Source organism: Anomaloglossus baeobatrachus, chromosome 3, assembly GCF_048569485.1.
Source record: "Anomaloglossus baeobatrachus isolate aAnoBae1 chromosome 3, aAnoBae1.hap1, whole genome shotgun sequence".
Lineage (NCBI taxonomy): Eukaryota > Metazoa > Chordata > Amphibia > Anura > Aromobatidae > Anomaloglossus > Anomaloglossus baeobatrachus.
The window spans coordinates 234,831,092-234,844,922 of NC_134355.1; the positions used below are offsets into that span (position 1 = coordinate 234,831,092).

The 13,831-nt window shown below is 39.6% G+C and overlaps 1 protein-coding gene across 2 annotated transcripts in view; it reads left to right on the forward strand.

Annotated features, from left to right (window-relative positions):
- The first annotated feature begins 618 nt into the window (after positions 1–618).
- The window catches only part of LOC142295152 (T-box transcription factor T-like), a 171,052-nt gene continuing 157,839 nt past the window's right edge, over positions 619–13,831 (forward strand). The window contains exons 1-7 of one of the 2 annotated variants that reach the window (XM_075338220.1): positions 619–824; positions 1,752–2,016; positions 2,600–2,734; positions 3,465–3,526; positions 3,611–3,672; positions 6,677–6,853; positions 7,311–7,443. In XM_075338220.1, coding sequence (XP_075194335.1) covers positions 619–824; positions 1,752–2,016; positions 2,600–2,734; positions 3,465–3,526; positions 3,611–3,672; positions 6,677–6,853; positions 7,311–7,443 — 1,040 coding nt within the window. The remainder of the gene's footprint in view (positions 825–1,751; positions 2,017–2,599; positions 2,735–3,464; positions 3,527–3,610; positions 3,673–6,676; positions 6,854–7,310; positions 7,444–13,831) is intronic. The other variant, XM_075338221.1, reaches the window with a different exon arrangement.

A 13,831-nucleotide genomic window follows, 5' to 3' on the forward strand; every position in this document is an offset into this window, starting at 1 on the left:
ATTTCCAATATTTTCACAAATAAATGCAAAAATATAGTCCTACATTTACCATGAAGTACATGAAGTACAATATGTTATGGAGAAATAATCTTAGAATCTTTAACGCGTTCCAGAGTTATAGCCTCATAATGTGACACTGGTTATAATTGTAAAAATTGGCTTAGTGAAAGCAGACTTGGGGGTTAGAGAAAAGGAAGAGAATTATTTCCTGTTTTAGTTTCCCAGGTGTTAGAAGAGCACAGTTTATATTCACCTACACACCTCTGCCAAATTTAAAATTGTAATTTTCCCAGGTGTTAATTCCTAATGAGGCACTGAAAGAAGGTTATGGTGGCTACTGACCCACCACTTCCTTGTGGCACCTGTGCTCTTCCTTGTAGGTGCAAACATTTAGATGTTTGCATCCACTTTCACTTAATCTGATGGGTAATCAATTGGGTGAGATGCTGAAGTCACCAGTCATAAAAAAGAACAAGATCAAAAGGAACCCTACACTATTCCTGGCAATCACTGTAGGGCAATTGATGACCTCACTAGTATGTCAGTGTGACTACAGGCTCAGCAGACCTACGTGTACTCCAAGCTTTAGCAGGCACTACAGTTTGTAATCTGATAACCATGAGTACTAGTGGCACTGAAAATTTTCCTAAAGGTTTACCAGGCAGGACTGATCATCTACTTACTGCAGTAGAAAATGAGCTTCAAGCTGGTAGCGAAAAAGGAGACCCTACAGAAAGAGAGCTCAAAGTTATCTTGGAGGAAACAGACTTATGGAAACGTTTTAAAGTGCTGACAAATGAAATGATAGTCACTAAAAATGGCAGGTAAGTGTATGCTACAAATGCTTGGATTTGTCATTGGTAGGCAATGGAATTACTCACACATTCTGAGACGTACAGGAAAAAGACGATGTATAATATACTACAGCCTTTGATTCACAACTACAAATTGAGTTGAACAATATTATTTCAGATATGCATACTTCTCTATGTAAGAAGATAAAATATATAGTCATGACCTACTTTATACACTTTCCCTTCTGAATGACCAACTCATTGAAAACGTTGCTTATTTTGTTTATATTGTTATCCATTAATGTTTAACATTTAAACCATATTTTATAATTATGGTTTATGCAATCCATCTTTATGTGATAGATTCTGCAAAAATAGATAACAAAATGGTAGTTATCCAAAAGCAGACAGATCCCACATTACATATTGCAAGGGGTCAGGTATTATATGAATACTTGGGTTTCCATAAATTTATTGTACTTCAGAAAAAAGTAGAACTACTGTACTTTTAGCGATTATTGACAATATTGTTCCAATGGGATTTGACAAACTTTTGAATATGTTTGACTCAGGGTGCCTTAGAGGCATTGGCTTTGTTACCATTGATGGTGCCTTCCCTTTTTTGTACTCTCCTTTGGAAAATGTAGTATGGAATAAATAATATAGTCAATATGATTGATGAAATTGATAATCCATGCAAAATAATTGAAACAATTTTTTGGGGTATGCTGTACGAAACATATAAATAGCAGTAATTTGTGACTGCTTCCTGCAAAGCTTTCAGGTGATCCTATAATTATCAATGTCGTTCTCTCTCTTTCTCTCTTTCTTTCTATCTACACATATAAATGTCTAATATTTTTTTCTAATTACATGCTCATACTTATCTAAAATTTAATTTTAAGGAACATTTTATCCTACTGCCATTTTTTTATTTTTTCTATTGTTTTGCCTCAGGAGAATGTTCCCAGTTTTAAAAATAAGTGTCACTGGTCTAGACCCAAATGCCATGTACTCTTTTTTGATGGATTTTGTGACTGCTGATAACAATCGATGGAAATATGTAAATGGAGAATGGGTTCCGGGCGGTAAACCTGAACCACAGACCCCAAGTTGCGTTTATATTCACCCAGACTCGCCCAACTTTGGAGCCCACTGGATGAAAGCACCCGTTTCCTTCAGCAAAGTCAAACTGACGAATAAAATGAATGGGGAAGGCCAGGTAACATATATATTTCATGAATATATGGTTTGTTTTTTTCATAAAAACAAATAGCAAAAGAATATGTACACTGTTTTCTGTTTATTATTTATTAGTGTATATTAGACTTATATCAATTCCTCATCAATCTCTACAGGACCGAGGTATTTAAAATCAGAAAGCCATGGTTTATTAGTCATTGTAAGGTTAAAAGGTACATATGTACACTGATACACAGTTTTTAAAACAAGATACCTATGATTAGATTTATAGATTACATGGATTTTTTTAGAATGACTTATATGTATATGTATGGAAAATAGGATGTGGCATCCAATGGCATGAGGCATGCTTTTTTAATGAAGCAGAATATAAGATAAGAGGTGTCCAAAAGGGAAGAAGATCCCTTAGCGACAGGACGCTATTAGGCAGATAATGTAGATGTATTTATGGCAATTTTCTAAATGTTGATAAAACACCAACCTTATCCTGTAACAGCTAATCTATAAATTATGATCAGTTATTCATTTTACTAAGCATAATATTCGGGGAGTGTGTATACTAACATCCTGCATACATTATAATGTGTTATCTTTTCTTTCAGATTATGTTGAATTCCTTACACAAATATGAGCCCAGAATTCATATAGTGCGTGTTGGTGGACCACAGAAAATGATCACCAGCCATTCATTTCCAGAAACACAATTTATTGCTGTAACAGCATACCAGAATGAAGAGGTGCTCATAGCCTTATATTTATCTCATTATTGTATTGAGCATTTGTTAAATATTATTTTTTTTTTCTGTGATTGGTTGCTCATTTTAATCATGCCTTGGTTAAAAAAGATACTTTCCACTTAAAAAAAATTTTTATTGTGTAAGATATTTCCTAAAAGCAGTTTGACCGGCCAGAATTTTTTAAAGAGTTTTTGAAAAAGAAAAAAAAAAAATGTCAGAAGAAGACATGAGATTACTCACAGTTCTTCATTCTGATGGTGTAGTTTATGAGAAGGTACACCCTTAAATCCTCACCTACTTCTGAAAATTCACACATATGTGTTGGGAAAACAGACTTCTCAGCATAATAATTTTCCACCTTAGAGATTCATTTATTAGTTCTCTTCTCCTCATTTCAGATGTCACTCTGTGAAAAAAAACTTATTTATGTTTTTGTAATGCTTGAAATTTACTGTATTAGGAATTCTGACTTGAAAAAGTTGTATGAAATTTGAAGAAAAAAAAAAATGACTGCAGTTGAGTGATCCCCCTTACCTGAATAGGACTGAACTGCATTACCAAAAACTAGCACTTGACTGACCAACAACTTTCTTGAAGACAAATCAGAGAGCCAGTAAGAGTTCACATTGGTAGAAGGAATATTAAAAGTACTAAACTACATAAACTTTAAGTAAAAAGCATGCTTAATATTCTCAACAATATTTAAGTAATGAAGAATTTTTTTCCCCAGATTACAGCCCTTAAAATCAAGCACAATCCATTTGCCAAGGCTTTCCTTGATGCGAAAGAAAGGTTATAAAATAATAGATTATCTTTCTACTTTATAGTTACTATGGTCATTTTAATAAAATTTAATATTTATTTGGGATTTGACAGGAATGATCATAAAGATTTCATCGATGATGCAGAAATGAATCAGCAATCTGGATATACTCAATGTAAGAAGTAATGTTATCTGTTACATGTATACAATGTCTACAATATTTTCAATAAGAAAGGCTGAACAAAACCTACAGGTAATAGAAAAAGTCCAGAAACTGTTCCATAGAATGTTATCAATAATTTCATGGATCAAGGTAAGGGAGATTTTGGCAGAACCTTCCATTAATTCAATGTTGATGACATAATATGATCGTAGGTAAAAGTATGACTTTTTTAAAGGGAATGTTAGGTCACCTACATTTAAAACATAACCTTTGTTAAGTTTTATGTCATGCTAGCTGTAGTAGCCAGTATTGCCCGGGATAGTAACTGTCTCTCTGACTCTATCCCGCTCTCCCTCTTTCTCACTCTCTTCCTTTTTTCCGCACTCTCTCCCTCTCCATCTCTGTCTGTCTGTCTCCCTCTCTGATGGTCTGTCTCCCTCTCTCTCTGTTTCTCTCTGTGTGTATGTGTGTATCTCTGTCTCTTTGTGTGTCTCTGAAATTGTTTGTCTGTTTGTCTGTGTGTGTCTGTGTGTCTCTGTCTCTGTGTATCTCTGTTTATCTCTGTCTCTGTGTGTCTCTATCTCTGTGTGTCTGTATGTCTCTTTCTGTGTGTCCCTGTCTGTGTGTTTCTGTCTTTGTGTCTGTCTATATCTCTGTGCGTCTGTGTCTCTGTGTGTGTCTGTGTGTCTCTATGTGTCTGTCTCTGTGTGTGTCTTTCTGTGTGTCCCTATTTCTATGTATCTCTGTCTGTGTGTCTGTGTCTGTGTGTTTTTGTCTTTGTGTGTCTCTATTTGTGTCACTGTGTGTGTCTCTATTTATGTATCAGTCTTTGTGTTTCTGTGTGTGTCTTTGTGTGTCTGTCTCTGTATGTGTGTCTCTGTATCAGTCTCTGTGTGTTTGTGTGTGTCTCTGTTTCTGTATCAGTCTATGTGTGTGTCTCTGTGTGTGTCTTTGTGTATGTGTCTCTGTATGTGTGTCTCTGTGTGTGTCTCTGTCTCTGTGTGTTTCTGTTTTGTTTGTCTCTGTGTGTCTGGGTCTCTGTGTGTGTATCTCTGTGTATGTGTGTCTCTCTGTGTGTCTGTCTGTCTGTCTCTGTGTGTCTGTGTGTGTGTGTCTCTGTGTGAGTCTGTCTCTGTGTGTCTGCCTCTGTGTGTCTCTGTCTCTGTGTCTGTCTCTGTGTGTCTGTCTGTATGTCTGTCTCTGTATGTCTGTCTGTATGTCTGTCTCTGTGTGTTTGTCTGTGTGTGTGTGTGTGTGTATCTGTCTCTGGGTGTCTCTGTGTCTGTCTCTATGTGTCTCTGTGTGTCTTTGTGTGTGTTTGTCTCTGTGTCTCTGTGTGAGTCTGCCTCTGTGTGTCTCTGTCTCTGTGTGTCTCTGTGTGTGTCTCTGTGTGTTTGTCCCTGTGTGTCTGGGTCTCTGTGTGTCTGTCTCTGTGTGTCTGTCTCTGTGTGTCTGTCTCTGTGTGTCTCTGGGTGTCTCTGTGTCTGTCTCTGCATGTCTCTGTCTCTGTGTGTCTTTGTTTGTGTTTGTCTCTGTGTGTGTCTCTGTCTCTGTGTGTCTGTGTCTCTGTGTCTTTGTGTGTTTGTCTCTGTGTGAGTCTGTCTCTGTATGTGTTTGCCTCTGTGTGTCCTTCTCTGTGTGTCTCTGTGTCTGTCTCTACCAATATCCTATTACTTCACACATGGTGTCATGCTAAGAATGTCCTTTGTTGCAACCAATCACATCTCCTATTAATGACCTGTAGCTTCCAGCTCTATTGACTTTAATGTAAGCAGGTTTTTGGCGAATAACTGTAAAGCGCAGGGTTAAATTTTCCCCTCAAAATATAGTCTATGACGTTCCATGAGTCAAATGAGGTGTCTGCGCAAAGTTTCTTGATTTTAATGCGACGGTGCGGATTCCTTTAGCGGACATACACACATATACATACATATATACACAAACTCACATACACTTAGCTTTATAAATTAGACTTCAATAGCACACATAAATATGCAACTTTGTAATATATCTTATCAGACAACTTTGCTTCTTTCTCTGCCAGAATTGATCAATCATTATCAAAATTCTCCATTCTGAAGTAAATTTTGAATTCAGTGAGGACTTTCCCGTTAGTGAGATAGAAGATGGCAGTTTCTATGGATACAATTCTACATAGTCCTGAAAAGGGAAGAGCTAGAGGCAGAGCTACTCCTTCTTCCATCTAGCCTAGAATCTGATCAGTAGCAGCGCTCATCTACAATCTCAGTAACGGGAAAGTCTTCACTGAATACAGATTTTACCTCAGAATTGAGAATTTCGATAATGACTGATCAATTCAGGTAGAGAAAGAAGCAGATTTATCTGACAAGATATATTACAAAGTTGCTTATTTTCATGTGTACTATTAATTTAGGAAATACATTTTTAAATGACAGGTACTGTTTAAAGAAAAAAACTATAGTAAAATAATAGAATAAAAGAAGTAATACTTAACTTTCTATTCCCCTGCCATTCCTGATCCATCGTTTCTGTGTCCCTCACCAATCTCTGTACCTCCTGCTGTATCTGAAGGGACAAGTGACTTCTGTAGCCAGATACTAGCCACACTGGTGACCAATATATGAAATGACTCAGCAGTGACATGTCCATCCAGATGGAGCACGAAGAACAGAGACTGGCTGAGGATCAGTAAGGCGGAAGAGCAGGAGTAGCAGGAAATTTGAAGTTATTCTTTTATCATTATTTTACACCATCTTGAACATGTGCTTTCTTTTTATATCAAGTGATAGAACAATTCTACCACCCAATTATGTGTTTTCCCATGAGACTGTGTTTATATCAGTTTATATTGAAAAAAAATCCATGGTAGACAGTTGTCTTATTTCTTAGGCCTTCTTTGTAGAACAGAGATATTTTCATGTATTTTGAGGAGAGTTACATTGACAAATCTTTACAGTTGTAAGAATTTCCTCATAACTGGAAATGTCTAATAACATTACAGAATTATGATTTTTTTGTTTGCTGTGTCTTCTAGTGGGCAGTTGGTTGATTCCCGGTTCCAGCTCACTGTGCTCTTCTACCAACCATCATTCCCAGTTTGGAACTTCATTACCTCTTACAACAGCTCATGGCTGTGAAAGATATACCACACTGAGGAATCACAGAGCCTCCCCATATCCAAGTCCATATACTCACAGAAACAATTCTCCTCGTAAGTGACATTATGTTTCTGGAAAAAAATATTTTTGAATTGCGGCACTGAAAATTAGATCATAAAAGTGTTACAGCATAGTAGGATTGTATCAGGGAACTAATTCATGAAAATTAGCTGATAAAATATACCATGTTTACCTTAGTGCCATTTCTGATTCATATAACTTAAAAAGGGGAAAAACTTTTTATTTTTTATTACAGCTAAAACATTTATTTTTCTGTACATTTGTAAAGAAAATAGAGATTTTTATCAAACAGCACAACCACAAGAATGAGTGCAGTAGTGCTAGAGGATTCTTAGGAGATTGATGAACCTTCCAGCGAAATATACACATGCACACAGTACAAGCAGTTGTTCACAACTGGGTGAAAAAAGCAAATACAGACAAAAAATGAGTTTTGATTTATTTTGCTATAACTGAATTCTATTTTTATTTATTACTATTATCCCTCAGCAAGTTACACAGAGAATTCATCAGCGTGCCTTCCCGTATTTCAGTCAAATGAACACTGGCCTGGTTTACAAATGCAAACTCACAACGGAATGTTATCACTAAACAACGCAAATGGTACTTCATCTAGTTCATGGTATGTTTTAAGATGTTTTCAATGTTGTAGGATAAAACTAAATGAATCTGCCATCCAACCCAATAGCAATCTCATCTGTATGACAAAATGTCCTTCCTAACTAGTCCTGTATAATGTTATTCACTTAAATCAATGTTTTAAAACAGTATATATCCTCTGCTTTACCTATGCTAATTGGGGCTTTGACTAGTCAATGGGGCGTTATTTTCCCCAGACTAGTCAGCCATCTTTGTTCTGGCACCCTCAATCTGTGCTTTGGAAGACGAGTTGACAGACCGCTAAACTCTTTCCCATCAATGCATTGACTCAGACGCTGGGGGTCCTTTACAACTTTTATTAATGAGATGAGTGTAAAACTACAAGAAATAAATAAAAATACTAAGTACAACATAAAACATATCTGAGTTACATAGCATTCCATTTGATACAGGACATGCAGGTTAAATGCACTACATGGCGAATACATATTAGCTATAATGACAGGATAATACTTGCAGAACAGAGCAACTACATTATAATTTGATGAGCTCTAACCAGGGGATCAAAACTCACCGACTGTGCTATGTAGAGGCAAACAAAAGGAGCAGAGATCTGGAGAGATGATCAGCATGCAAATGTCTGTGTCCATGTAACTAAAATGGCTGCTGAAGAAGAAGGGACAGAGCACACGCAAGGTCTGATGGGTAACTACATAAGCCTTGGTGGGACAATTTTCATTGCACAGTAACCAGAGAAACATTAGATAAACAAGCTGCAGTAAGAAAACATTGTCAACAGATGGCGCTGTTGGTTATCAGTTCACTGGACAGTATTAGGCTATGTTCACACTAGAAAAATGATTTTTCTTAAGAAATTTCTTGAGAGTGAAGGATTAGCGCACCTGCGTTAATAAACGCACCAATAACGCAGGTGCGTTTTTGGTGTGTTTTTGATGCGTTTTCGATGCGTTTTCGGTGCGTTTTTTTCATGTTGGTCTCTGCGTTTTTTAAAGCCTTTACAGGAATAAAGCACATTGAAAATGAAAAAAATAAATAAATAGATAATACAGAGATAAGATAGATAGAGGGATAGATAGATATAGATAGATTATAGATATTTAGGGGAATAGACAGGTAGTTAGATTATAGAGGAATAGATAGATATAGATAATAGATAGAGGGGTATAGATAGATAATAGATAGCTAGATAATAGATAGATAATAGATAGATATTTAGGAGTATAGATAGATAGATAGATAAGATAGATGGATAGATAAGATAGAAAGATAGATAATAGATAGATAATATAGAAAGATATATAGATAGAGGGATAGATAGAGGGATAGATATATAGATGATAGATCGACAGAAGGATAGATAATATAGAAAGATAGATAATAGATAGATAATAGATAATATAGAAAGATAGATAATAGATAGATAGATATAGATAGATAGAAATTTAGAGGTATAGATAGATAATATAGATAGATAGATAATAGAGGGATAGATAGATAATAGATACATAGATAGATAATAGAGGGATAGATATTCCAGCTTTATTTGTGATGTTTCCCCCTCACACACTGCTATAGTTGAGCGCAGTTCGCGGCTCGAGTGATTTTGGGGGCTGTTCTAAATCGAACTAGAACTCGAGCTTTTTGCTAAAGCTCGATAGTTCTAGTTATGTTCGAGAACGGTTCTAGCAGCAAAAAGACAAGCTAATTACTAGCTGGCTTTCCGCTATAATAGTGTAAGTCACTCTGTGACTCACACTATTATGAAATTTCAGCGTATAGTGTGCGGGAACAGCGCATTCAGATCACTGCTGTTTGGATAATGGCGATGCCATTTTTTTTTTTCCTTGTCTTCCTTCCCTAAGCGCGGGCGTGTAGAGGGGCAGGCCAGCATGTCAGCCAATCCCAGACACACACACAGCTAAGTGGACTTTTAGCCAGAGAAGCAACGGCATGTGTGATAGGCTGTCCATGTCACATGTCCATGCATTATAAAAACGGACATTTTCCTCTAGCACACCATTATCTGCCTTCTGCGTCTTGGTGTCAGTAACCGCTGGCGTAGCTCCTGTCTCCGATACTGCTGTGTACGCTCTATACACAGCGTTATACAGAATAGGGATAGAAGTTTCTATTAGTCCTTGTAAGGGCTAATACCGGCAGGGTCAGAGCCATAGGTGACAGTCAGGTCCGTGAAAACAGATTTTAACAGCTACACAAGATGACAGCGTCTGTGTAGCCAAGGTCAGGGATTTCCTCGCTGCATTTCCCCATTAGGAGGGATAGAAAGGGAGGCTTCCTTTCCTCTCCCAGACCCACAACCCTGCCACTGTACCCTCCTGCCCTTTGCACATTCAAACTCATTGTTACTAAGCCATTATACTAGCAAACACTGAGGAAACTTAGTGGCATCCTAAAAGTGGCTGTTGTACTCCATTTGTGCCCCACTGGTGCCAAGCTATTTCTAGCACCTCTGCATGACACTCTCCTGCTCTGTTTTTAATAAGCTATAATAATAGCAAAAAATGCTGCCATTTAGTGGCATACAAAAAGTGGCTGTTGGACTTCCATTAGTGTCCCACTGGTGCAAAGCTTTGCAGCACCACTGCATTGCACACTCAGACTCATTGTTACTAAGTCATTATACTAGCAAACACTGAGGAAACTTAGTGGCATCCTAAAAGTGGCTGTTGGACTTCATTATTGTCCCACTAGTGCAAATCTATTTGCAGCACCTCTGCATTGCACACTCAAATTCATTGTTACTAAGCCATTATACTAGCAAACACTGAGAAAACTTAGTGGCATCCTAAAAGTGGCTGTTGGACTTCATTATTGTCCCACTAGTGCAAAGCTATTTGCAGCACCACTGCATTGCACACTGAAACTCATTTTTACTAAGCCATTATACTAGCAAACACTGAGGAAACTTAGTGGCATCCTAAAAGTGGCTGTTGTACTCCATTTGTGCCCCACTGGTGCCAAGCTATTTCTAGCACCTCTGCATGACACCCTCCTGCTCTGTTTTTAATAAGCTATAATAATAGCAAAAAATGCTGCCATTTAGTGGCATACAAAAAGTGGCAGTTGGACTTCCATTAGTGTCCCACTGGTGCCAAGCTATTTCTAGCACCTCTACATGACACCCTCCTGCTCTGTTTTTAATAAGCTATAATAATAGAAAAAATGCTGCCATTTAGTGGCATACAAAAAGTGGCTGTTGGACTTCCATTAGTGTCCCACTGGTGCCAAGCTATTTCTAGCACCTCTGCATGACACCCTCCTGCTCTGTTTTTAATAAGCTATAATAATAGCAAAAAATGCTGCCATTTAGTGGCATACAAAAAGTGGCTGTTGGACTTCCATTAGTGCCCCACTGGTGCCAAGCTATTTCTAGCACCTCTGCATGACACCCTCCTGCTCTGTTTTTAATAAGCTATAATAATAGCAAAAAATGCTGCCATTTAGTGGCATGCAAAAAGTGGCAGTTGGACTTCCATTAGTGTCCCACTGGTGCCAAGCTATTTCTAGCACCTCTACATGACACCCTCCTGCTCTGTTTTTAATAAGCTATAATAATAGAAAAAATGCTGCCATTTAGTGGCATACAAAAAGTGGCTGTTGGACTTCCATTAGTGTCCCACTGGTGCCAAGCTATTTCTAGCACCTCTGCATGACACCCTCCTGCTCTGTTTTTAATAAGCTATAATAATAGCAAAAAATGCTGCCATTTAGTGGCATACAAAAAGTGGCTGTTGGACTTCCATTAGTGTCCCACTGGTGCAAAGCTATTTGCAGGACCTCTGCATGACACCCTCATGCACATTTTGCTACGCTAATTTTATAGCAAACTCAGGGAATTCCTTGCTGCATTTGATCATTCGGAGGGATAGAAAGTGAGGCTTCCTTTACTGTCCTGTTACCCACAGAACACGGCCACTGTACCCACCTGTCCACTTTTGCCGCGCTATTTAATTTGCCCAAAGAGCTGACTCTTTTTCTGCCTTCCTAAAATTGTCTGTAATACTAAGTTAGTGTTCCTTTGCTGCCAAGCAAGGTACAACACATGTTCATTCTACACTCCTTTCCATTTCTGGAATGCAATTATTAACTGCAGGTAGTCCAGCCAATCTGTGACGAAGGTGCAGGTGTGGATATAATGTACCCTGCATCCAATGTTGGTTTTCTCGATGTCTGACAGCTCAACAATACCATCTGTTTCCACTTCCAAAACAAGTAATGATGACCTGCCAATCACACTCCCTGTTGCGTGTAAAGGGGTGGAAGTTCAGTGTGAAAAACCATGTGAGACTGCTGTCCCCACAGTCACAGAGGATGAAGAGCACGCAAATGCACTTGATGGGGCAGGCGGTGGTTGCACAGGCACGCTAGGCCGCATTGTAGCACAGTGAAATTCACATTGCGACTTATGCTTCATTTTAAGTCGTGTACAGGGTGGGCTCTGCAGCATGCAGCAAAACCAGGCAACAGGAAAAGGACTCTAGTCAGTTGGGTTGATAAATGATTGTTTAACTTTACCAAAACAAACAATAAGAACCATGCATACAATTTAAATAATTGAACAATCTATTCTGTTGCCTACTACCTGCTAATCCCTCTGCGTAGCAGTAATTGTGTGTGTGTGTGTGTGTGTGTGTGTGTGTGTGCGAACACGACTTACCAGTGGCGCATCACAAGAGCTTCCCAGTTATCTACCTAACATAGACAAAACACATTACCCCCCCTGAATACCCTTGTTAGCTGAAGCCTCACAGATAAGGCAGATGATAACAGTGTGAATGCAAACCACACAGCTCTGAAACACAGTCATGGAAATCTTGAAAAGCAACAGTCAATGCAAACATGTGTCGCTGACCCTCTATGATTTAAACTGTACGTGACAATTTGACAGTGCAGAGGCAGCAAGTCTTATTGTCTATAAATAGTCGGCCTACCCAGAACAGATATGTGTTTTGCTAATAAAACAAAGTGTTGCATGCCCGCATTATTGTCTGGGCACAGCCTACCGTACCCGGGTACTGTGATGTCCAGTTGCCAGAAATACAGACTTTACGCTCCTCTCACGGTAAGCAGTATAGACAGCACCATAAGAATGTTGGTCTGTGGCACAGGATGCTGCTCACTGCCGTTACGGTACTCCTCACCAAACTCCAAAATGACTCCCTTCACAATTGAACAAAGTATTTCCGCGGTGGCTCCTTGCTGTAACACACACCTTTAGCTTTTCCTTCTGTTCATAGACAGCATCTCCAAGTCCACACCCGAACAGCAATTTCTCCTCCACGTCTAAGTGTGGAGAGGCAGCTAGTGCGCATGCGTGTGCCGATTTACCCCAGCCGCAGCCTAACTACAGTGTTTCGCCTAGTGAGTATGCTCAGCCTGACTGTGCCATTCCTGAGGCTAAGTCTTCATTTCGGGATACAGCGCATGCTCCCACACTTAGTGTGAAAAGCCTCTTTGCACAGGTACTTGCACTCCGTGCCGGGTCTAAGTCCTGTGTTGTGCCTAGACACCATGCTAAAGCTGATAGTCTTTTTTCAGAGACTGTATTTCATGCTACTGAGCATGCTCAGGCACTTACTGCATCAGAGACTAGGTCCGGTAATGAACTCTTTGGCCCTGCCCCTGATGTGGGGGGCCCATATAGACCACAGGGCATTAGGTGTCCTGACGATGTGGCCAGGCCACTCCCAAATGGCTTGCAGAGGCCCGCCCCTATGACTTGTCACCTCATTATTGATGGTCAGACGATGACTGGTGAGGTGTTTGTGTCGTGGCAGCCATGAGGTCATTATTGAAGTTGCGGTTCCAAATAAGACGCTAGTTATGCCACTCTGCTTTTGTCTCCAGGAGGTGCATTGTGGTCCACCCTGGTTTGGGGCTGACCCAGGTTATAAAACGGGCTGGAGCCAACAAGGAGGTGCGCAGTCTTCTATTATGCTACGAAAGAGCACACCTCCATGTGTTGAACCCATTGCGGCTTTAGGCCAGAGGTAGGCAAGGATAGGGCGTCGATGCAGACCACCACCACAGTTGGTAACGCAGAACGGTTAAGACCAGCTCCTGTCCTACCAGTCCTGCTTGTGCAGCCCAGTGGCATTAACAGGCCTGCTGCTGATGCGCCTGCTGTCCACAGGTGTGGCCCCAATGCACACGGTCAGCATACTCAATGGCCCCTGTGATGTTAACAGGGAGTTCCTGGGCTGGGTGGGCGTGTGGACCCTGTGACAGTAACAGGGCTCCCAGTCTCCAGATCCGAGTGGCGTCTAACTCGGTTCAGGCTACTATTAGTTTCATAGCCACACAGCTCTGTATCCTCCACCTAACCTTCCAGTTGCCAACCTCTCCTTTTCCATCTGGGAGCACAGTGG